The sequence below is a fragment of the Embiotoca jacksoni genome, unplaced genomic scaffold (genome assembly GCF_022577435.1).
Source record: "Embiotoca jacksoni isolate LCO1_2020_lvr unplaced genomic scaffold, fEmbJac1.0.p SCAF_2, whole genome shotgun sequence".
Lineage (NCBI taxonomy): Eukaryota > Metazoa > Chordata > Actinopteri > Embiotocidae > Embiotoca > Embiotoca jacksoni.
Window position 1 is genome coordinate 23,040,278 of NW_027185340.1, and position 25,151 is coordinate 23,065,428.

Below are 25,151 nucleotides of genomic sequence, written 5' to 3' on the forward strand. Positions count from 1 at the left end.
AATAACACTCGGAAGAAAAGCTTATCTGTTTCAACACTAAGACTGATTTTCTCTGAGTCATGCATGCAATCATTATAATTTGTAAAATGGATGTATTTCAGAGCGGTGAATCAGTGAAGAGAAGGTTGTTGAGTGTATGGTGCTCTATTGCGTGAAGTTAATGATCAGTGTGTTAAAGCTTCGAAGAATAAAATACTTTGTCACGACGTTGACAGCTTCCGCTGCTCTGTGCACATCTCCGTGCTCCGCTCCATTCGTATCATAGACTGTACATAAAAGTGGACGTAGCTGCGAGGCCTGAAAAATGAGGCCGATGCGGATGTGCCTTGAGCTGCGATACCACTGAGTGCTGCTAGAGGTCGGCGCCTAAAGGCCTCCGCCCCCATTGACTCCCATTCAGCTCAAGCCAATACATTTTTTCCACAAGTTATCTCGGTTATATTAGCTAAAGTCACTCCTTCTTACTAGTTTTATGGCGTCCATTTGAAAATAATCCCGTCATTAATTAGAAAATAAGTTTAACAAAGTCTTGTTTTGGGGCGTGTCTGTTTGATTGACAGGCCTGTGGTACAGTCAGGTTAAGGCTATCAGTGGACGGGACGTAGTATCGTCGGGTTTCCAATCAGATCGAGTCAGTTCCACTGCTCGCTGTCCCTCCAGCTCACCCAAATTTGGCCACTTCTGGCTGCTCTGAACTAGCAAGATGGCGACAGCTAATATCCAAACTCAACGCGTCATAACGGCCGTTCGCAAAAACCAACAAGTGACGTCACTGTTGGTTGTCGCTTGGTTCGTATGCAACAGGATCAGTCTCAGAACCCTTTGATCGCACATCGAATATGCGCCAGCAGCCTATATTCTAGATTGCGATAGATTGAGAGTTTAAACGTCCAGAAGTTAAAGATCAGCTCAGTATTGGAAAGTACCGGATTATGTTTATGACACGCACACTCTCCTGTATATCTGCAGGTATGGTCAAGGATGGTGTGTTGACGATTGGCAAAGTGTCCGCCCCCATCTACAACCCCAAAGAAAAAATGAAGGTTCCAGATGTGCTCTTCTATGATAATCCCCAGGTAAATATACACCAGTCTCGCTATGAACCAAATATGAAACTGTAAGAAAACATTTGACATGTAAATCAATCTTTATGTGCCTGTAGCAGATATTTCTTTCCAGGACATGACCCAGATTTGATCACATAAAAAAACCAGATTAGAAACAATAGTCTCTGTTGTGGTTTTTTCCTCTCAAACGAAGAACGATCCCTTTTTGTATTCATCACCACACAATTTAAATGAGGTCAAACACCAATGAAAGCATTCTGATGGCTTTTTAATGTCATTCCCTTTTTCTTCCTTGTATTTCCACTCGGTCTTTGTTGCATTGTACAACTTTATTACTTTATAAAGGATTTTGCTTTTAGTTCTGGTATTAGCTGATATTTCCACAGGCCATGCTCTTTGTTGTTCCTGCTAGGCCCTTATCAAACACACTGGAGTCTCAGAGATGCTAATCTCATTGTTTGCCCGGCAGTAACATCTTTCCCAGTACACTGAGTGACCTCTGATTGCTCTTATTGGTGGATTTTATGGGAGAAGGAAACAATGTGGCTTCAATTCTCCACTATATTTCTGCTTTGGTGTGCGCAGCAGGCATGATTCCATTCAAAGTTGTGGTCATCTCGTAGTTGTGGTTCAGAGACCATTCCTTAAATTTGGCTGTTTAGACAGTGTGGAAGTTATGAGGACCCTCCTTCTAGAAATCAGGTCTGTTGTTCAGTTTTTGTAATTTTAAAGTCAGACCTGCTTTAGTGTTCATGCTGTGGCTGTGAAAACGGGCAGAACCTTAAGTGCTCATCACATTTTTTCTTCACAGTCCTTCTTTTGTCGCTGTCTACTGTCATTGCTGAAGTGCACTTGCCTCTCTGCTAAACGACGAGCGACTGTGTGCTTTTAATCAAACTCACAACGCTAAAGGAAAGTCACTAAAATATCTGTAGCTGATGACATTTTTGTTAGTTAGACACATCCATATAAGGTTTCCCCTCAATAGATCCCGACCAATATATCGTTGGGCTGGTTGTATTGTCCTATCTCGTATATATCGGTATCAGTGAATTTTTTTTTACAGTATATAATGCAGAAAAAGATGCTTGGGATAAATTCGAAATTATTTTTTCTTTTTTTTTTTCTTCCTAATAATTATTCAGAATGATTGAATTCCCAATGATGTTCACCACAACAATGGAACATTGCACTGGTGTAGATACTGAACTGTAAAATATCCCGCCATGGGCTCTCGCCATCTTGATTTTTTAAAGACAGAAATGACCACATTTGGATGAGCTAAGGATAGGGTGGATCTGACAGAGAACCAAGGGACACTATGCCCCGCCTACCTCAGCCCAAGCATGTCAATCAAACCAGGCACGCCCCCAAGCATTCTTTAAGGCCTAATATTTAATTATGTATGGAACACTGATCAGAAGGAGTGAATTTAGATAAAGACACCACAATGAATTGTGTAAAAATGTATTAACTTTGTATTTCCTGAAAGAAGTTGACTCTTTTTGAATGGCTGTCTACTGGAGCCAGCCCCTAGTGGACCTCAGTGGTATTGCACTTAAAGGCAGTTCCACGTTGGATTTACTTTACAGACTGGGACACTATGTCCATTTATATTAATTAGCCTGTGGTTTCCCCACCTGAGCACTTACCACACCTTATGCGAGATGTTACATTCTACCAGGGAAGCATCTATATGCTATGTTTTGTGTAATGTGTCAGCCACCGTGGCCCAGTGTGACTAAACCCCAGCATGCCCAGAGAGGAACCAGCGGAGGAAATGACACTCTGACATCCTCTGGCAACACTGTGACGCTATGCGACCCACATTTATCTCTTTCCCACTGTCTTTCCCCCTGTCCTCATTCTGCCCTTCTCCTTTTGCCTGCTTGTGTTGGGGTCTGAAATAAAAAGAGGGAGAGGATGAGATAGGATCAGAGCAGAAGGATGTCCTACTTTTTGAATGACCTGTTTTTTGTTTTCAGACTAGAAGCACATTTGTGAAAAGGAGAAGCAAATTAACAATTATGCATGAACCCGTGTGGTTTTTAAGCTGATTTATCTTCAAACACAAACAACATTGCTTTTTTTGTTTGTGTAAAACAGTTCACCACAATATCCCTCTGGGTTCAGTTGAGGTCCATAAGTCCTCAAAACTCAGTAGGGTTCCTGATTCCATTCGTTTGAATGTGTTTGTTTAAATGTCTCTGCAGCACATGATGGTGATGGAGGACATGTTGAAAGACTTTCTGTTAGGAGAGCATCTCCTCTTGGTGGGAAACCAGGTGAGTGACATATCAGAGGTTATTAACTGCAATGAAGTGGAACTTCCTGTTTTACTTACCTTAAAATGCACCATCCCAATCCCAATTCTTTGTCAAGTAAAAGGAACAGAGTTTAGACATGTGTTTGCAGAGGAGGGTTTTTGCAGCACTGTGTCAACCACACATGTTGAGGAAAGAGTTATGAGACAAGACTGCATCCTGATGTCACCCGTGGCTCCACCCGCTCACTGTGGCCATATGGACATATGTAACACTTCCTTGGGGGTACTCTGTGCCCCAGGTCTAGCCTGGGGTTAAAGGCAGAACAGAGGAGGAGGGGTGAGTGAAAGTAGACATGGTGTACTACCAGCTCAGAGGAGGTTGTCTGTGTGCTTTGGCATTAATGTTTATGTGTGCACATGCATGTGAGGAAGATTGAGGGGGAGAAGCCATTTGCAAATCTGAGCGCATCAGCACACATGGGTGAAGCTGAGACATTAGGAGCTGTCAGAGCGGCTTAATGGAACGTCTGATAGACTGGCCGAGAGATTCAGAAGTCATCCAGTAGAGGAAGACTCTGTGGGAAGCCAGTGGGAGCCCCACAGAACAGCCCATGTCAGAACGTAGCACCATCAAACCTGAGGGACCCTCGTCTCTCCACAGATGATAGGGACACCTCTTCACCTCTCTTTACTGCCAACATTACTCAAACACAGTTCATATACAAGGATTAAATTCATTTAATGGTGCAGTTTGTTGTTGGTTTTATTTTCTGTATCCTTCCATAGGGCGTGGGTAAAAATAAAATTGTGGACCGGTTCCTGCACCTTCTCAACAGGTCCAGAGAATACCTCCAGCTACACAGGTGAGGAGAAACAACCTGTTGCTGTTTTACCTGTTGATGTATCCACTAAACTATGTCACGTCCTAGCTGGGAAAATATTAAAGTTTTTTGAGTTTATACTCATGAACTTTCCTTCTGCACCAAAATCTGTTAAGAAAAGGCAAATAGTCACTCTGTAATAATCTAGGCCTGGGAACACTTTACTTCAAGGGTTGTGTATAGGACTGACATGACACCTGTCATCAACATGAAGCAGTCTTTATGAAGATGGCCATTTGATTAATTGTGTCATTTTTGATGCAAAGTTTACATTATTGGGAAGGTTCTGTTATGATAGCTGAACTAACCAACCCCAACAGTGTCATAAAAACTGTCATTGACCGCCCCTACAGCAGTACAAGCATAGACTGTATTAAAAAAATGGCTATAGTGCGGGTCTGAGATGAGAAGCCAGTGTGGAAGTGCCTTAAAGAGCAATACCACTGAAAGCCACTAGAGGCTGGTTCCAAAAATCCTTTGGTTCCAGTAGACTCCCATTACAAAAGGGCTAAATTCTCGCAATAGTATACGTATTTTTTAAATCCTTCTGATCAGTGTTGTGAGGTCCTTCTGAAAATAATTTCTCAACTGTTTAAACGTTAGACCTCAGAGAGCTGTGTCTGGGCGCGTAGCTGGTTTGATTCACAGGTGTAGCGTGAATCAGGTTTCCAGTAAAGGTGGCCGGACATAGGGCCTGATTTACTAAGATCTCAAATAAAGGGTGTTTATTACAAAAGTTTACACATTTATTTTGCACCTGTTTTGCAGGTGATTTACCAAGAGTATTTGCATCAATGATATCAGGTGCAAATCGATGTATTTAAATGAGGTATTTGTGTGTGTTTCCAGTGATTCCAGCCGTTCTAACAGAATGATCGCAAGAAAATCTGATCCCATTGAAACTCATAAATATTAATATAACAAGAACAAAACGTTATATAGGAGATTATCAGCGAGGAAGTCAATGCTGTAGGAATAACAAAAAGATCAATAGATTAAATTATGAGAGGGAGGAACGGTGGATGAGATCCTCTAACAAACAGCGATCAGCAGGTCCAGATCTTTCTGTGATGAGCAGGTAACTTTTCATTCAGTGGGAACCTTATGAAGCTACCTGTGAATTCTGCAGGACACATTCAGGACCTGTGACAGCACACCTGAATAACGGGACTGGGTGGACGTCCAAGCAGCGATAAACAGAGGCAGGAAAATGCTGAGTCGGAAGAAGTTTTTTAATTGCTGGTATTTTGTGGCTCCTCCTCGTTGTTGGCTGTCAATCATCCTTCGGTTCCTTCAATAACTCAGAAATGTCATCTCTGGACAAACAATATGTCTGATTCATTTCTGCCTCCACGGGTGTAAAACCACGTTCTTATCTATTCTTTGGTTTCCTGCGTCTCCTTCTCACCACAATAAGAGCAGCCGTCTCCTGATGTTCACATCTGATTAATACGTTACTTTCAGTCGTACTAAAATAAACAACAATCACTTATCCTATTTCTACTTTCAGGTTTAGTAAATATCATTGCGGGTGCTAACTGTATGTATTTGCATGTTTCCCTCTCAGTATTTTGCACCTTCAAGTAGAAACGGCCAATATTACTTATTCATGCAGGCAAACATGCAAAATGGACAACGTGTGTTAAATTGCACATTTGAAAGAGGAAATCCTCACTGCACGTCGTTAGTAGATCTGCTGGGACATTTTTTTGCGGGTGGTGAGAAGTTTGCACGTGATTTTACACACGTAAACCTTTAGTGAATCAGACCCATAGTGTCCTCAGGTTTTCAGGCAGATTCCTCAGCTCATCTAAATATAATCACTTCTGGCTCCAAAAAAACAAGATGGTGCCAGACTGGAGGTTTTAAAACAGCGGATCACAAACCGGTGGGTTGGGTACAAGTCAGGATTGGAGTTACATGTTTATGACTGGTTATGTTGTCTTGGTCAAAGTCATAACAAGGATGCCTCAAACAGGACTCAGGAGTCTTTCATGTTCCTGACAGGTTTCCTGTCATTCTTGTGCACACATCTTCAAGTGATACCCAAAATCGTTCCACCTTTTTTAGTCCCCATTCCAGGTCTCACATGATCTTCTGCCAAATCATCAGAATTGGTTCTTTGTAGATCATTTCAATTCATGTATTCACAAACTTTTTAGCACTTTATCCAATGATTACTTTTATAATGCAGGATATCAGTAATCAACATGGTCGCCAGTGTTTACTGTGGTTGACACAGTTCTGATGGTTTCAGTTGTGATAATCACACATGTTGCTTTGAAATAGTTGTAGATTTAAAGGAGATGTGAGCAGCCAGCGTTTTCTCCTACTACCCTGCCAGCCTTGGCCTTTCCATCTAAGGGTGTCAAAAACTAATTTGGTCCTCAGTAAATCAGGCCATTCTTCAGCAGAACAAGGACTTTACATGTCGATGTTAAAGAAAAAACTTTTCAAGAAGTCCTCGTTAACACGGTTCTGTGCTTCTATAAATACTCACACATTCACACCTCGGAAAAATTAGGTCAGGGTTGCTTATCCATAGATCAATGCGTTGTGTGCCGTGAAATCAGCCGTGCTGTTTCATGTAGCTGAGATCAATAGGAGTCTGAGATGGGCCTTGTTTTGATAAGAAGACATAGTTTTACATGTCAGTGACTCTGATGGAAGACAAGCAACAAACAGAATCACTTGTACAAACCTGAAGAACCAAAACGTAGTAGAAGTAATGCAAAAAAGATGACATCAGTGACAAAACATTTCTCACTTTGGTGGGCAATGACACTAAAAATATGGAGCCATGCAAGTTACATGCAGACACAACTGATTTCTCTTCTCGGTCAATGCGTGTGTAGTTGGTCAAAGTCTTGTGAAAGTCGAAGTGGAGCTGAGCGTGGATGTGGCCTGGTTAGCTGCTGCTACAGCAGCTAATATTAGACCAGGGCAGAGGCAGGAAGATCTGTGCATGTGGCTTTTGGGAGCCTGTGACTGAAAGCCTACAGAGATGTGGCTCAGAAAAGCAAGAGAGGAGCGGCCAGCCAGGAAGGAAAGTAGGACAGCTCCTGGGTCACACTGAGAGATATCAAGGAGAGAGGGAGATGTTCAAAGACAGAGGGAGGGATAATTCCGGACGCCACCAGGGAAACAAAGTTGTTGTGAAGATGCTTCAACATTATGTTTGTGTTGCTGTTCTGTTAAACTCAAGTACAATGTTACTGATATCATTTGAAACTGACCTGCATCTTCGGTGGTCGGATAGTGTTCAGGCAAAGAGACCCTGCACAGGAACCAGATATGCAAATATAGAGATCTGTAGAGATATACGAGGTGTAATAACTCAATAAGGGCCGAGACCGCTGCTCGTGTGCACGCACGGAGCACAGCACTGTGACATGCACGCAGCAGGAGAAAAGTAGAACCCTAAAGATGAACTGGTACAAATTTCATCACTTCCTCATCATCAGTTCCTGTGTTACACTCGTTTTTGTGAGCCGTGGACCGAGTGCGCTGCGATGGTTTACGAGCCTGAAAGTTGAGCGGAGAGCGAACTTCAAAGTTTGTAACAAGTTATTGGGGAACAGAAAGAAGTCGCAGGGAGCCAAATCCAGTGAGTGGGAGTGGTGGGGTGCAACAGTTGAGTAGCTGTGGGCGAGAAACTTGTGCGTTTTCATTGCGCTCTGCACGGGCGCACGGTCATGTTGGAGAACCCGAGTGCCATCGCGCCACAGTTTGGGTCATTTTAACTTTTTCCTCCAACGCCTGAGAACATCACAGCAGAGCTCCGTGATGACAGTCTGACCCTCCTGGGGACGAATTCACGGTGCACAACCCCGTGCCTGACCTGATGGGCTTTTTCGCTTTAGAACAGCCACGTTCAGCCCCTCAGAAATGCAAATATCACTGAAAACACCTCTCCAGGCTCATTGCTTCATTGCTGCAGCCCCCTGTGGTGCTGCGCTCCATTCGTGTGCAATAGGAGCAGGAGCTGAACTATTTGAAACTGATAACTTCTCTAAGATCACCCTGTGTTTGCTCCCTCAGGGATACGACAGTCCAGACTCTGACCCTGCAGCCTTCAGTGCGAGACGGCATCATCATGTACGAGGACTCACCTCTGGTCAGTCAGTAACTCAGACACTTCTGTTACTGTCACAGAATTATTTCCGTGGTATAATTACTGAATATCTTAATGACATGCTTCAGTAAATGCAGAAAAACAGGATGAAACAGAACATTGTTGCCTCTCTTATCAGCACCAGTCCCGAAGCTGCGGTTCTCATTTTGTGAACATTTGTGCCTCATAAATCTGTGGAAGAATGGAAGAAAACGTATTTTTGTAAATGGGCTTCTTCGGATTATAATGTGTGAATAATAAGACAAGCTTTGAAATTGCCACAAAGTAGCTCAAAAATAACTTTACATTTTAAGTGTCATGTACTGAAAAGTAAAGAAAGCACTCCGGTAATCAAATGTAGCTCAAATAAGAGCAGCATGTTCTCTCATCAGCGCTGCAGCCCGAGTATCCAACATGATGTTCTTTTACTTTACTGACTCACCTTGATGTCTCACTACAATGGAGCCTTTTCACAGCAGACATTTTGACACAGAAAAAAAAAGACACATAGTTAAACCCATTCAAGAATATACTCTAAGATTTTAAATGTCTAATAGGGTTCAGGAATCTTCTCAGTAATTCTGCAAACGTACGAAAGACCTCATTGTCGTCTTTTAATACTTTTTTATTATGAACAATATTGTTCGTGGTATAGAACTGTGGCTGGAAGTTGTGTCAACCAAAGGGTGAGCTGCATGAGAAATGTATTGGATGTTTTTATTTAACATGGACGGAAAGTCTGTTAATGGTGAAGTAATACTTGAGCCCAACTCTTGTTTGAGTGCGACACAACTGAAAATATGTATCACTGTATTCTAATGATGTCTGGGTGTAAATCACAAACACTTGGTCAGCTCTATGATTGTATTGTTGTTCCAGTGTGATCACACTCTGTCCTTTAATTTAATCTGTACTTCAGTGCCAGGTAGTTTTATGCATTATGTCCTGGTGGTTTGAATAGTGTTAACACAGATGAGTGCTTGAATACTGATTATAATTGTTTTTTATTTAGAGAAGCCACACAACCGGCTTTTTGTCTTTTTTTAGTTTGGTTTTTAGTTTTCTAACTGCTTATTTTGAATTTATGTGGAGATTTACATGAGGTTGATAAATTAACTGCTGTAAATCAATGTATTGATGAGAATGAAAAAGGCAACAATATTCCCCCTCAGGTGCTGCAGGCTCAGTCTGCACACGCCGAAGACCAAAACTCTTGGCTGTCAGACAATATTGGCTTGATGGAACCGCTTTGTGTTGCCATACTGCGTCATGCACACTGACTCTAGTGCATTAACTCTGTACGCCTGAGAGTTTTTTCAGTTTATATGTGCATGGAACAACTTTCATTTTCAGGAAAGAATTGAGTGCCATCTCCAACTACACTTACGAGTTATTTTAATATATTCATGCTACACACCCACGCAGTCCCATAATTAGGCAGAATAATTCTAAATACGTCAAAGAACATGTGAGGGTGGATAGTGGAATAGTAGGCCTTAAAGGGTGAGACCAGTGTGATAGAACTGTAATTTATTTACATAGATTTGGCCGTCAGTTATAATAATATAAATGTAACAGCATTCATCAAGGGAACTGCTGACGTGGCAAATCATCAAGCCTGAAACTGTGTTTATAATGTAATTTTGAACTCATGACCATTCATCAGACAAAGGATTGTGAACTGTTGTGGTACATTGTGTGTGTGTGTGTGTGTGTGTGTGTGTGTGTGTGTGTGTGTGTGTGTGTGTGTGTGTGTCTGTGTGTGTGTGTGTGTGTGTGTGTGTGTGTGTGTGTGTGTGTGTCTTTAGGTGAAGGCAGTGAAGCTTGGTCACATATTAGTGATTGATGAGGCAGACAAAGCTCCAACTAACGTCACCTGCATCCTCAAAACCCTGGTGGAGAGCGGAGAGATGATCCTGGCTGATGGACGCAGAATTATCTCAGGTACACACACACACACACACACACACACACACACACACACAAACAGGGTTTTACATCTTGACAGTATACATGTCCAAAATATAGTGTGGACCGAAGAGGGACCATTAAATGTACGAGTTGAGGATTGAGGGCAAACAGGAGTAAAAGATCAGATGTAGTCTTCTGAAGGAGGCCGAGGATAAAAGGCTTTGTGGACAGGTTACAGTAAACTCTGAATCATGCTGGACTGTTTCCATTCCTGAGACGCTCGTCCTACCACACGTATGTAAACACAACCGCAAGACTTCCTAAACCCAAACACGAGACGAAACGAAGTGTGACAGAAATCAAATAACAACATTAAGAATGACAAAAAGGACCTACACTGAAACAGGAGCAGAAATGGGATGTAACATTTCTTGTTTTGGTCGTGTGTGCTAACTTTAACTGTGTCTCCTCTAAAGATCCTCGTGAAGCCGAGAGGAGGCCCAACACTGTCATCATGCACCCAGACTTCAGGATGCTTGTCCTGGCTAACCGACCTGGCTTTCCCTTCCTGGGCAACGACTTTTTTGGAGCTCTAGGTACACAAACACACATGCACAACCTCCACAACTGGCAGCAGAGGATCAGCGATCTTCTATTTTATTCAAAAATAAACTAAAAAAATGAAAATGAAGCATTAGGAACGGAAATTAGAAATTTGATTTCTCCTGATCTAATTGTTCTCTGTCCTGCTGAGATCATCGGCTGTTTTCATGGGTCCACAAACGGGTGCATTTCATTGATAGATATTCTTATTCAATTTATTTTAGCTTTATTTACAATAGTGCCCAATCACAACAGGGCACTTAACATAGTAAGGTCGAGACCAGGGCCAACAACATGCAACTAATGCCCCCAGCCAGACTCAAACTGTGCCCATCACCAGCACCTACCATCAGAGCACCCCGAGGATGATTTCTTTTAAAGTTAGACTGATATATACACACAATAACACCTGTAATTTAACCCTCAGAATCACTTCCAAAGAGTTTTTCCTTGTCACAAACTGTAACTGTCTAAGACATGTTGGAGTAAGAACGTTGTTCAGTTATAAATTCATAAGTATTCTCTGTTTGTACAGTTATTAAAAGGGCAATAAATAACATGTTAAAACGACAAGACTGATAAAAATGTAAGTGAAATATGCCATGTTTAAAAGGTTTATTTCAGTATTGTCATAATCGTTCATGTAAGGTCACGTAAAGTGACGGGTCACATTGACCAAAGTTAACTTGGCATTGTGGCATTGTGGGTCATTGCTAGCACAGATGCAGAGAAGAGTAAAGCAGCACTGAAGAAGCAGTATAGTATCAGTGTGGTTTGGAACATTTGATCAGAAAAGCGTGAGCAGATATGTCCTCTGAACAACTTCCCTACTCCGTATTTGTTCTTGGTGTGTAAACTGGAGCATTTGAGAAATGCAGCTTTGTTCCTTTTTCAACTGAATGTTGAATATGGAGAGAATAAGGATAAACTCCGCCCTGTCTCCTGTCCCAGGTGACATTTTTAGCTGCCATGCTGTGGACAATCCAAAGCCCCAGGCCGAGCTGTCGATGCTGAAACAGTACGGCCCCGACGTCCCCGACACTACTCTGCAGAAACTGGTGTCTGCCTTTGGAGAGCTGAGGTCCATGGCTGACCAGGGCACCATCACCTACCCCTACTCCACTCGAGAGGTCGTCAACATTGTGAAACACCTCCAGGTAAGGAGGCGCTCTGAAAGGAACACATACAGTACTGTACGTACCAAACTGTGCAAAGCTTGTTCTGCTTTAGGATTACCTCAGCTTACCGTCTCAGACTAGTTTCTATCAATAATTCATAAAATGTACGTGACCTTAATCCTGCACTGAAACATGCTTTAATAATATATGCGAGTGTCCCTTCAACACGGCAGAAAGGAGACAGTGTTCCCGCCTCAGTCTAGAGACACACACACACACACACACACACACACACACACACACACACACACACACACACACACACACACACACACACACACACACACACACACACACCTCTTAAAGTTCCCACTTACACTCGCTATAATCTGCACTTGTGGGAGGAGGTTTTCACTCTGAACCTGGACCAGGTTCTGCCAGAAAAGACCTGCGACGCAGGGCGTCTGCTCACTTACCACACAGCTGTAGCTGTTCTGAAGGAGCAAACTTAAAGGAGGGGTGACAATCTATACCTTGTAGAGACATGATCATCATTGATTATCAGACAGTTCTTACTGCACAGCATTCACAGTGTTAACAGAAAGACCCCGCTCACTCTCTGAGTGTAAATGTCGGTTTCGGAAAGTTACAGTTAAACTGTCGGATGCAGCCTCAGGATTTCCGACATTGGAAAAGTATACTGTCTATCACGCATCACATTATTTTGCTCCCTAATAATTTCTCACGGTATGTCATCTGAGTTTTAAAGTATCCCCATCCCTCAGCTGTGTGTCTCCCTCCCTCCACCCACTCATTTTCACTGTTTAGCCCTCTAATTATTCAGAGCCCACCACCGAACAATCATCCAGCTTAGCAGATAGCTGACAGTAATTATGGTCATGTTTCATTTCCTTTGGATGCTTGCATCATGAAAGCAACATTTTTGACACTGTTGGATTCTTTTTCATTTAATCTGCATGTAAAGTCTCTTCAGTGGAAAACAAGTTATTTGTAATGGAACATTGAAGAGTTTAGTTTCAAAACAAAACTCGATCCCATTGGTTACCACAATTTGATTATGTTTCATTGCTTTGCCACAGTGGTTTTATTTAAATAGTAAACAGCTCCATCCTTCTTCAGATGAACCACAGTGCCCTGGTCAGTCTAAACATGCTGTTTACACTAACTGTTTCCCCCTCTTCACCTCTTCACCTCTTCCATCACCCTCATCAGATAGAAGATGCTGTTTACCATTGACAACACTTGGAAAAGGAAAAAAACATGGCTTGTTTGTGTCAGTGGCTTCATGCAGCGGTACAAACATGCTTATTTCCTGTGCATTTAATTAATCAGAGATACCACGTCGTCGTGTCTCCTTGTGGTCTTTACGTCTTCGGAAGAGAAAGGAAAAATATAACGATGAGAGACCAGAATAGCTGGACTCCGAGAAGACTGGAATTAGGATTCTGGCTTCCACTCCTGTACATCAATAATTCAGTGCCCAGGGAAAAGCCCTCATGCTTGATTTCCCCACTGGCCACCCAGTTCTGTCATCCATCAGCACCATTATTGATACCTGCAGGAGTGGGACAGACAGAGAATGATTTAGCTGCTTCTTCTGAGGCCTCAGCCGATGTAAACCCTAATTACCATCGGACCTTTGGCTCATAATTGCAGCTTTGCGGTAACAGGGAACCCTGATCGATTGAACCCAGTGCTCTACACATTCAGCTGTGATGTGCTCGGGTCAGGCTGGCATTGATTGTGAACACAATTTATAGGACTGTTTAAATACACCGTAATATGTGAAAGTGCAATTATGATCCTAATAATGTCTCAAGATCCAATACGTAAGTCAGGATATGTATTGTATCGTCTTAAAAATATACACAAGCATTCAATTACAGCTTCTATAAAGAAGATTGCTCACTCCAGCGCTGTAGATGTAGTGCTGTTACAGTGATGTAAGCTTGACGTGAAGGATTGGGTCACATTCATGGCTGCAACTTTTTATGTCCATTTTCAGTTTATCTATTTTTAGTATCTAATAGTTTGAAAATGTATTCAGAACTGTGGCTGGATATTAGTTTTGTAGAAAAACAACAAATAGTATGTACAAAGAGAAAAACAGACATTTCTCAAGGAACCAAAAAAAATCATTGTCAGGCATCTTGTGCACACAAACAGTTTCAAGCCTCAGCAGGGGCGCTTGTTTCGCCTTTAAAATTGTGCAAAATACCGAGAAAGTCTGTTTAAAGTTAGCGTTATTGAGAGTAGTGTCTGAACACTGTTTTGTTTAATTAGCAATAGTAGAACACAGAGACACTCAGTTTACAGTGATATGGAGTGGAGAGAAGCAGCACATCCTGTTATTGGAGGTAAAGCCGAGATCATTTTGTTGAGAAAGTCATTAAATCGTTCAATTGAGAAGGTGCTCGGATTTTTTACAAAGTTCCACAATTTTGGCACAGAACACATCACACAGCATGAACGATATCCCACATGAATTGACAACAACATAAAAACTTGCCCAGTTCAGATCTCTGTGAAAACAGTGGGCTATAAGACGATATTGCGACATTTAGGACTAAATGGTTTTCACTTCTACCCTGCTCACAGGGGCTCACCTACACTTTTAATAATAGCTAAATCAGACAGACATTCACAGTGTTGCTCCTGGGTTGACAGTAACGTCAGGGCATGTACCACCATACCTACTGTCAAACACAGAAAATGTACTCTGTCAATATAACAACTACATGAAGGACACAATAAACATGCCCCACAGTGAGTCCAGAGAAGAGATAACTTATTCCACACTGTCCCTGCATTGACCCCTGTTGAGGAATTTGAAACCATATTAATGTTCTTTCCTCCTCTGACCCTCTTTACTCCTTCTCCTCTGTTTCTTTTTCTATTCTTATCTCATCTGTCACCCCACCTCCTCTTTTAATCCATTTCTCTTATCTCCTTTTCATCTGGCCCACTATTCTCCGTCTGTCTGGCCTTTCTGTAACTCTCTGCTCCCTTCTTTCCTGTGGCCCTCCTTTTGCTTTATTCTTCCTTTTTCCAATTAACCTTCCTACTTCTACCCTTCCCTAACTTTAACTTCTCCCTCTCTTCTGCCCTTTTCCCTTGCATCCCTCAACCCTCCCTCTTTTTCCTGCTCCCCTCTACGTGCATCCAGAAATTTCCCAACGAGGGTTTGGCCAACGTGGTGCGGAATGTCTTCGACTTCGACTCGTACAACAAAGACACGAGGGAGGTTCTGATCGAAGCGCTGCACAAGCACGGGATTCCCATTGGAGCCAAGCCCACATCTGTCAAACTGGCTAAGGAGTAAGGCATCAGGAGCACAAGGCATTAATTAGGAGGACACACACACACACACACACACACACACACACACACACTAAAGGTACATCAAAGCACACACAGTGGTGTGTGAAAGTTTGTGAAGCCTTAAGAATTTTCTATATTTCTACATAAATATGACCAAAAACATCATCAGATTATTTTTTTTTACAAATCCTAAAATTAGATAAAGGGAATCCAATTATGTCGCTGTTTGACCCACTTTCTCTAGGAATTCACTTCATGGACAGATATCCTGACATTTCCCTCCCAATTTGCCTGTATATTTAAAAATGTTTTATTCCTGCAATGATGACAAGCCGTCCTGGTCCAGATGCAGCAAAACAGGCCTAATCCATGATACCACCACCATGTTTCACACATGGGACAAGGCTCTTGCGCTGGAGTGCAGTATTTTCCTTTTTCCAAACATAACGTTTTCATTTGAACCAGGATTCTATTTTGGTCTCCTGCTTCCACAAAGCGTTTGTACAACAGCTTTCTGGCTTGTTCATGTGATCTTTAGCAAACTGCAAACAGTCTGCAATGCCCTTTTTGGAGACTTTCTCTTTTGGAACCGTGTCATGCACACCATTGTTGTTCATTGTTATTCTGATGGTGGACTCGTGCGATGTTCCAAATGACACACTGCCCTCGGTGCACTAACCGATAGGACTCTCACATGTTAGGACTCTCGTGTAGTGCAGGAGCTTTGACAGGGTTGTGTTGTTTCAAATCCCACACTGATGTACTGCAACGACCGGAAATAACCTCAACATGTGAACACATCACCGCCAAAATATCTGCAGCTTTAATTATTTTATCTCGAAATCAACGTGTTTTCTTGCCCTCTGTTTAACACACTCAGTAAACACACTGATGTCCAACAGCAGTAGAGAAACTCTCTGCAGCTTCCTCAGAAGCCTTAATTTGAAAATGATTTATATCGGTGGCCCCGTCCCTTTCTCTACATAGCCAGGATGGCGACTGTTGAGGGTGGACAGTGTCCAGCGTTTCACACTTCTTTTCTAGACCGTTTTAAGTGCATCATGCTGGTACTTGTAGAGCGCTGCGTGTTTCTGTACTGGACAGTGTGAATGTACTTATGCACTCAAAATAGTGAGTGTCAGTACACAAGTAGGCTATTTAGAACACAGCATTGGACCTTTACATTATTCAGTGTGAGAAAAGCCTTCAGTTGGTTAGAAGTTATCCTGGGTTCCTTTGGGACCTCGTGGACTATTCCACGCCATGCTCTTCATGTGATCTGTGTTGGTTGACCACTCCTTGGGAGTGGTCTTGACTTTTTTCCATTTGTACACAGTCTGTCTTCCACAAACATGTTGTGAAGATCAGACTTTTTAATAAGACCCGTTCTTTAAATAACACAGAGCGTCCACTCACACACGATTATCATCCCATTGACTGAAAACACCAAACTCTAATTTCACCTTCATATTAAGCGCTAGTCCTGGATGTTCACGTACTCTTTCCTGTCCCAAATAATATACAATACGATCCTCTGCCTCAGTAGATAAATGACCAGGTGTGATATAATGTTCTCACTTTTGGACTTTAGGGAAAATCTGATGATGTTTTAGATCATATTCATGCAGAAACATGGAAACTTTTTTCAAGCACCACAGTTACCGTGTCAAATTGTCACACAGTCAGAGAGACCAATCAGTGAGGAAGTCAGAGAAGCTTTGTTATAAATCTGATTACAATTAAAATAGGGCAGAGCCTCAGCAGTGGGCTCCACAGGCAAAAGTCCATCTTGTATATTTTCATTTCTGATGAGAACCAGATGGACTAAAATTCACTAAGAGTACTTGTCAATGAATCAGTGATGGAGCAGGTCACGCTTGAAGGCTATCAGACTTCACATGATGCTAGCTGAGGTCTGCTGATCGTTCCTTCAGAGAGGACAGACACTGCAAACAGACTGATACTCTGGTACGCTCTCAGTAATCCCCACTGGAGAACCCTTTTTCTTGCTAGTTTAACTCTTTACAGAGGTCACTACTGGAAATCTGTCAGGAGTTTGAAAATATTAATATAAGTATTAATTTTAACTTATCAGAAGCTGTAGATGCTATTTTTCTTGAACATTATCTTAAAAGATAATGGAATAATAAGACATGACCAACTTCATTTAGCATCACAAAACAGAATGAAGTCTGCATTGCTTTTGCTGAATTAGTTTTAATTATCGTTAATTTGTGATCACTTTTTCACCATCAGAGGTTTCAACATTGATCCTCTTTATTTAAATGTTTTTTGATATTAGTTTTGAAACTGACTTCATTAAAAGAAACTGTCCAGAAGCTTGTCAACAGAGAGTGGTTTGTGGACGGTCAGTGATAGCTGTCGTCGCCTCCCTGCTGAGAGCGTTCAGGTCCGACGTCATTTACTGATTCTAAAGTATTTGTGACTGTTGGCCATGAAATCCTGAAATGCTTGAATCTGTCTGATGTAGCCTCCAGCTGTATGACTGGTTTCAGACTGGATCAAACTGTGAGACTTCCATGAAGTCTTCTCACTGCTTCCTGAAGTTTTATAGAATAGATATTCACATCATTTACATACCTCATCTTTTTATATCCATATAAAAAAAAGATACTATTCTTTTATCTACTACATTGTCACATTATGTACAGCTTTGTCTTTAAATAAAGGAAAACATTTGTTTCTCCTGTCTCCTGTGGTTTTATTTTGAAGTATCACTTTTATAAATTCAGATTCATAAAGTTTTAACAAGTAAAACCAAGCAGGGCAGAAACAAGTATTTTCCTTATTATATAGATGACCTGCTCCATGATGTTTACTGACATCATCCAAGTTTAGTGGAACTGTTGGGTTCCATGTTTCACTGATTGAAGTCCCATCTTGAACAGTTTATTTCAGAATAGCTGCTTTACCCACATCTTGTGTACATAAAAGCAAATATTTAGTCTCTTGATTTCCAATTTTGGACATGGAAAACAAGAAACAGTGTCTCTTCTGTGTCTCATTGCTTTTCTATTTATAGAAGTATTTATGGTTGGAAGACCGTCTATCCTCGAACTTTTCCTTCAATCCCGTTGGAATGTCTGTGTTTTGTGGTTATGCTGCATCTTTAATCCCACCTGCAGCCAATAAGCCTGTGGCCTCAGTCCAGCTATGATTCATGGGAAGACCAGTCAACATCTGGTCAGACACAACAAGCTGAGCAGGGATTCAAACACACACATAGAAACGTGTCCTGCATACAGTGGCTTTACCTTCTTTAGAGGCAGTGAGATCAAATTAAAGCCTTTGTTTTCTAAAATCCAGCTCGCAGCAGAATAAAGCGTCCATGTGAAATTACTTTATTGCAGCGATGTGGAGTCCTGGAATAGGATAAGTTTGATTTATGTTGGCATTCAAAAATGGTTACACCCATCATTTTCCTAAATGAAAAATAGGCGCGCACAGAAAAAAGCCACATGCAGTTTGCTGGCACCGACACTCAACTTAATATATTTATATCTCAGGGATTCTTCAAAACGTATGAGGCAGTTGTCACCATGTGACCTTCGATCTTTAGGTTGCCCCTGCCGGAGGTCAGGATGACAGGCTACTGGACCATAAACCAAGGTGGCAACGCTCGCCGCAAACTGCTCTGTCCCACTGAGATGCACCCCATCGACATCAAGGTAAACACGCAAGGAAAACAAGCAGATTTACTCAATGAAAAGTTCACAAGTACAGATAGAACACATCTCTCATGTATGGTAGATGAGCAACTAAATAGCGGTAGTCCATTTAGAGTCATAGTTTTATGTCAACAGAAGTCACTGTGATTGACTTTACGTCAGTTGCAATAGACTCTAACCAGGTTTTAAGATTTACAAAAGATGTCTCCATGAACATGTGAAACAACTCCATATGTCACATTCACTATATTGTTGCTAAACTATGACTGATCATATGGACGCTCTGCTGCTTTCAGACGTTTCTATTGAAACTGTGATCCTTTTTATCCATCATGAAAACTAGTCACATTTGAGATCCATTGTTACCGACATTTGAATTACAACTGACCACAGCTGCTGCTCTGCTTGAGAGGGATGCATGCTAGTTGCCACACAAGATATATTTTGAGTATCACATTCACCCCTTTTAGTCAGTTTGACATGCAGCTTTCTGCACCCTCAGTAGCAAAACAAAAGCAGCTTTGTGACCGAGTGACTGTAACACACACTTTCAAGCATAAACATGAAACACCCGGGTTGGTTCCATACTTTGTGAGTGTGTGTGCTGATGTGACTTGTGTTTCCAGGGTCCTGTGTTTCTGCGGGTCCAGAGTTACCCCTGCAACAGACAGGAGAGCAGGGCTTTGAGTTTCAGCGAGGAGAAAGCCCACTGGCAGATTCCCATGAATGAAGTTAACATCATCTGCGATGTCACCACCAAAGATGGTACACACACACACACACACACACACTCACACTCACACTCTACAAACTCATACCATACATTGTCAGGTCTCTGGTTTCAAGTTTTATGGGCATTTTGGGGAACTTTAGAGGATCCAGCGGATGAAGTGTATAACGACAGAATGGTGAAAGAGCTGCAGATGAAATAGATAGGGAAGAGATATTAACAAAGGACATTGCCAAGACTAGCGTATAGGCGCACAGCTGCTGCACGCTAATCACATGCGTGTTTCTCAGTCTCAAAGATGGGTCTTTGGTGGACTGCATTTCTAGGATGCCGCGTTATCAATTTTCTTAAAGAACTGTTTAGATGTCTAAGACTCTTCGAAATGCTACCAAGGAACCAGTCCTTGTTTAGAGAGTTTTCAAGGATGTACCACTTGTATCCAGACAGCAACCCGTCTATTGGTTTGTGAACTGCACTTTCGAAACCATTTCAATGACGCACACCTGAAATAACACAACAGTGGGTGGCGATAATGTTTTGCTTGGTTGCATTTTACTGTTAAAATGAAGAGAAAGAACAACGACACGCACGTGCACACTCACTAGACTTTCTTGTGAGGGGTTCTCCGAGTGCTTTGAAGGAGTCTTTCCAAACCTCTGAGAGTTCCTTGTTTGGATTCGTCGTTGTTCGGACGAATCCTGGCGACTGAGAAACACCATTCAAGTAAAGGATGAAAACAGAGGAGGAGGATTTTCAAACAATGTGGACCTGTGCGTTAGATAAAATACAACAAATTAAATTATACTGATCACAAACACAAAATGCAATTAACATGAATTAGTAAAAAATGGATTCACACATTTAGAGAATAATTTATGCCATGAAGATATTTCCATTATGGAATATAAAAGGCACATTTATACCCCTTATAATTCAGACACTCAAATAGAATGGCTTCCGTGGCTTCTACATAACACCCCGGAGATCTGTGAGCAGTAATGGCTGAATTTACAGAAGTAGTTACAATCTGACATCTGTTTGTGTTGGCAGACACGCTGTACGTGGCCACGTGTAACCCGGTGTCCGTGTACTCCATGAAGGAGCGCGGGGAGACAATTCAGTGTGTGGAGCTTTACGACGTCTTCCCCAGGACCATCAGCGGTGTCTGGCAGCCCTTTGTTACCGTCGCTCCACTTGGGAGTCCTCTGGATGGACAGGTGGTGCTGCACGAGGAACAGGTTGGCACACACACACACACACACACACACACACACAAAATGATCTTGTTTGTCTAAACAGTCACACTGATTAAATCACGTTAAATGCATTGACTTCCACTGATTTAAAGATCAGCTGCAGTGCGGTGTGGGAGGTGTCTGTTGTAACCTGGGATTTCTTAGCAGCTGCAACAGTTGTCTTGCTCACATCTTGGAAAGTCAAACTTAGCCCCGAAACAGTTGCAGGTGAAACGTGTAAAGTTTTTTGCCAGTTTTGGTCAGGCTTCTTGTACGTTTTTATAACTGTATGTCGTCATCAAGCAGCTTGGAGTCAGTTTTAAAGCAGCAGTTAAATTTCCAAACCAAGAGAAGGGCTCTGATGGTTCCAGTTTAAACTCCCAAAACCTCATTCATAATTTTCTTTTCTTTTTTATAACAATATTTAAAGTAGTGGACAAATTCTCTGTTTACCGTGCATATGCATGTGTTACCAGCTTTAAAAGATAATTATTTTGATATTGTTGGCCCAATAGACATCGATGCTTTTTGTTTAAAAGTATTTTATTGAGGCATTACCATCACCATCAAGTCAGTGGTGAAGGTCGGTTTGGACGGGTGGACCAATCAGGGACGAAAGAGGGTGGCTGAGTGTGATGTATCTTAATTGTTTTCTGACAATGGCGGCGGTGGTTGAGCCACTTGAAGTGATACGAACTATTACCATCCAGCGAATATCAAGGAATTGAAGCCAGAGCAAGAACAATGGCTACCTTTTTTCTAAATCATCGCAAAACATACGTCATATGGTGGTCAATGCCAATTGATTGAAGGCTGCTTCAATAGTTTCAAAATCAGTCCAAGGTCTGCGTCAATTAAGATCTAAAACCTGGGAACAACTCCCAATGAAGTGTGCAACTTCTTTAATGTTAATCCACCATATGACATACAGATCGAAAAACTGCTTCTCACAGTCCCACGGTGTGCAAAATAAAAAGACAAAACAAGAAAAGCACAAATATGCAACAACAAAAAACAAGAAAACAGACAACGTAGTGCAAATATGGGTCCATAGTGCAAAAGTTCAGACTTTATGGGGCAATCAAGAGAGGGAGGAGAGTTCAGCATCGCCTCATGGGCGAAGCTGTTCCTCAGTCTGGAGGAGCTGCACGGAGGCTGCGGTACCTCCTCCCAGAAGGCAGGAGGCTGAAGAGGCTGTGTGAGAGATTGGTTGAGTCTCCCACGATGCTGACCCATAAATCCTTGCTGTGAATTTGGGTCTAATATAACCATCACTGCTTTCTGCAGCTGATATAAATGTGTAATAAAAAATGTGTCATTCATCACAACGCTGCTGTACAGCGCCTCTCGTGGTCAAATTCATTACAGGGCACCTTTAAGAGTGTAGAGAGTAAACAAGTGATCACACAGCTAAGGCACTGAAAATAAAATGTTTTGAAGTAGCTTCGGTTTTATTTATTTAAACAAGACACCTATACAGTTACCGTGAAGAAATCACAGTCCACTCTCTTTTGTCTCATGTCCCTGTTTACAGACCAGTAACGTGTCACTTCCACAGAACTGTTATTGAAACGTTTTATGTTCCAGAGGACAACCACACATTCTTCACAGGTTTAAAATAGCTGTGCATAAGTCTGTTTCTTAAAATGGCTGGTGGTTAGCGCTCATTTGCCATTGAATCTCTCTTACCCCATAAGACCCTGGCCTATGACAGCTGAGCGTAAGACAAGAACAATACATGTTTCTCCAACCAGAACACTTATACAGCTGCTGCATATTAGGATGAGGACTTCTAAAAATATCGTGGTGATGGATCACGTTACGTCTGCCTGAAAATGAAGAGGTCCAGACAACATGAAGTTCATAGGCAGGTCATTGGCCTTCCAGGCAAACCATCACACAGACACACACACACACACACACACACACACACACACACACACACACACACACACACACACACACACACACACACACACACACACACACACACACACAGACGGCCACTTACATTAGGCATTCACACATTACTGCATTTCATGCAAATACCAAAGAATGCATTTACAGACATGAAAATGCTGCATTCACTGACATGTAAAAACAAACACAGATACACATACATCACTCACGTACACACAATCTGAGAGGACACATCCACATACAGGACGTGCACACGTGCTCTCCCATGTACCTCGTCCCTCGAATGGCAGTATATGTTTACAACCAGGAAATGGGGTTTGCCCTCTCTGAATAGCTCCACCGGTCCTCAGTATAGCAGTGTATGTCAGGAATGGGAGGCCATAAGGAAACCATTAGTGTGAAGCAGGGTAGCCGGGGTCCGGGCCAGCTCCCCCGTGGCTCCTTCTCATAAAACTCAATTGAAGATGAAGCTTTGTGCGTCACCAACGAAAGCCTTTTGCACAGTTCATCCAACACACACACACACACACACACACACACACACACACACACACACACATTGAGAGATATCCTGCACACAAGCTCAGACTGTCATACAGAAGATATGTTTGTCTTTGAATTGAATTAACTCTGAGTGCAGTGTTCACATTGATTTTATTTAGCAGGACATCAGAGCCACAAGGTGAACGAGTCGCTGTCCCCATATGATTTAAAAAAGTGATAGAAGAATGTTATCCATGCCACAACCATGCCTCTACAACCGTGCACACTCTAACACTATGGCAGTGATTAAAAACGCTAAACGCTTTGTACTTAACAAGAGTCCTGATGTTATAATTTTTTTTTTTTTTTTTTTTTTTTAAAGGAAAAAAAAAAAAAATTCCCCTCGGGGATTAATAAAGTATATACCTACCTACCTACCATATTCTGATGTCATGAGAAAGTGCAGAGAAGTCGCTCATATAAATAAACAAAGGGAGACACTGGCACCATCACCTGTTTGGTTTAACGAGCTTAAGATATTTCCAAAACTGTTCAAATGATGTTAGAATGCACTGAAGCCTCACATCTCAAATGTGCTGTTATTATCTATACCCTCTGTATGCTGTATGTCATTCAGTCGTCATTCATGTGTTGTTTGTAACATAATGATGAACATACTATATCAATGTGTATTTTCTGGAGGTACGAGCCCATTTAAATGTTGTAACAGCTTGTTCAGTTGTATTCTGCAGCCTTCATTCATCTCTCTGTCTGTCCCATGTGTCTCTCTGTCAGAGTAACACAGTGATCCATTTGGACATGGTCACAGGCGCCGTGCGGAGACTCTTACTGTCCCCAGATGGTGACCAGCCTGCCACCAGAGCTTCAAACTGGTGGAGCAGTAAGGAGCAGCAGGTGAGAGCTTTCACTGTCTTCAGAGGAAAAAAGGAAATCGGCCCGTGTCTCACAAACACTCAGGAATCTTCCTCTCTGTTCATTCAAGACGTGTCTTGTTTGTCCGTTTTACACACGGACTGGTAAACATTTACACTTTACATATCTGGTATATCTACATATTGAAGAATATTTACTCTACACAGTGTTTCCCATAAATATACTTTACTTGGGCATCCTGCCAAGGTAGAGCAGCAGTTTCATTAAAGATAAAGTAAATTCTCAACCTATGGAAAACACTGCAACAGATCATTCCAAAGCAGTGCTGGAAGTTCACGTGTTGTGTGCACTCGTTGTTGTTTGCAGGGAGGACATAAAATGTGTCGAGACTTTGCCCACAAAAACTGGCTTCTCTTCTACAAGGAGAACGGGTGAGCTGCTCAGATCTAAACTACAGTTTCAGTCACACTGTGGGGTCGGTCGCTGATCTCTGTGTTTGTGTGCGCAGCAACCAGCTGGATGTGCTGGATGTGCTGGAGGGCCGGGTTCACTCCATCTCCCTTCCCATCAACCTGAAGTCTGTCTTCCTGGTGGCAGAGGACCGCTGGCTGCTGCTGGAGAACAACACCAACAAGTAAGTGACGGATCTCAAATCTCTCCCGAAGTCTCTTTGGGTGGAATTATAATGTCACAAACTTTATGTTTGACTAAATAGGAAGTTCCTGCTGACCAAGCCAATGCACATGGCTGCTGAAGACTCTGGGGTGTGTCAGCTCCACAGCATCAGTGAAGACTCAGTCAGCTCAGGCCATGGAGCCAGCTCAGGTATTTGTGGTATATATATATATATATATATATTTATATGTTTTATATATATATATATATATATATATATATG

General features: G+C 42.0%; 1 protein-coding gene across 1 annotated transcript in view; it reads left to right on the forward strand.

Moving 5' to 3' along the window:
- Window positions 1-25,151, forward strand: part of vwa8 (von Willebrand factor A domain containing 8) — a 73,690-nt gene that overhangs the window by 23,045 nt on the left and 25,494 nt on the right. Inside the window, exons 19-33 of the mRNA XM_069155086.1 lie at window positions 970-1,076; window positions 3,281-3,352; window positions 4,120-4,196; window positions 8,256-8,331; window positions 10,137-10,272; window positions 10,716-10,835; window positions 11,794-11,999; window positions 15,148-15,299; window positions 18,883-18,991; window positions 19,618-19,756; window positions 20,772-20,959; window positions 24,155-24,274; window positions 24,620-24,684; window positions 24,762-24,887; window positions 24,969-25,078. Coding sequence (XP_069011187.1) covers window positions 970-1,076; window positions 3,281-3,352; window positions 4,120-4,196; window positions 8,256-8,331; window positions 10,137-10,272; window positions 10,716-10,835; window positions 11,794-11,999; window positions 15,148-15,299; window positions 18,883-18,991; window positions 19,618-19,756; window positions 20,772-20,959; window positions 24,155-24,274; window positions 24,620-24,684; window positions 24,762-24,887; window positions 24,969-25,078 — 1,803 coding nt within the window. The remainder of the gene's footprint in view (window positions 1-969; window positions 1,077-3,280; window positions 3,353-4,119; window positions 4,197-8,255; window positions 8,332-10,136; window positions 10,273-10,715; window positions 10,836-11,793; window positions 12,000-15,147; window positions 15,300-18,882; window positions 18,992-19,617; window positions 19,757-20,771; window positions 20,960-24,154; window positions 24,275-24,619; window positions 24,685-24,761; window positions 24,888-24,968; window positions 25,079-25,151) is intronic.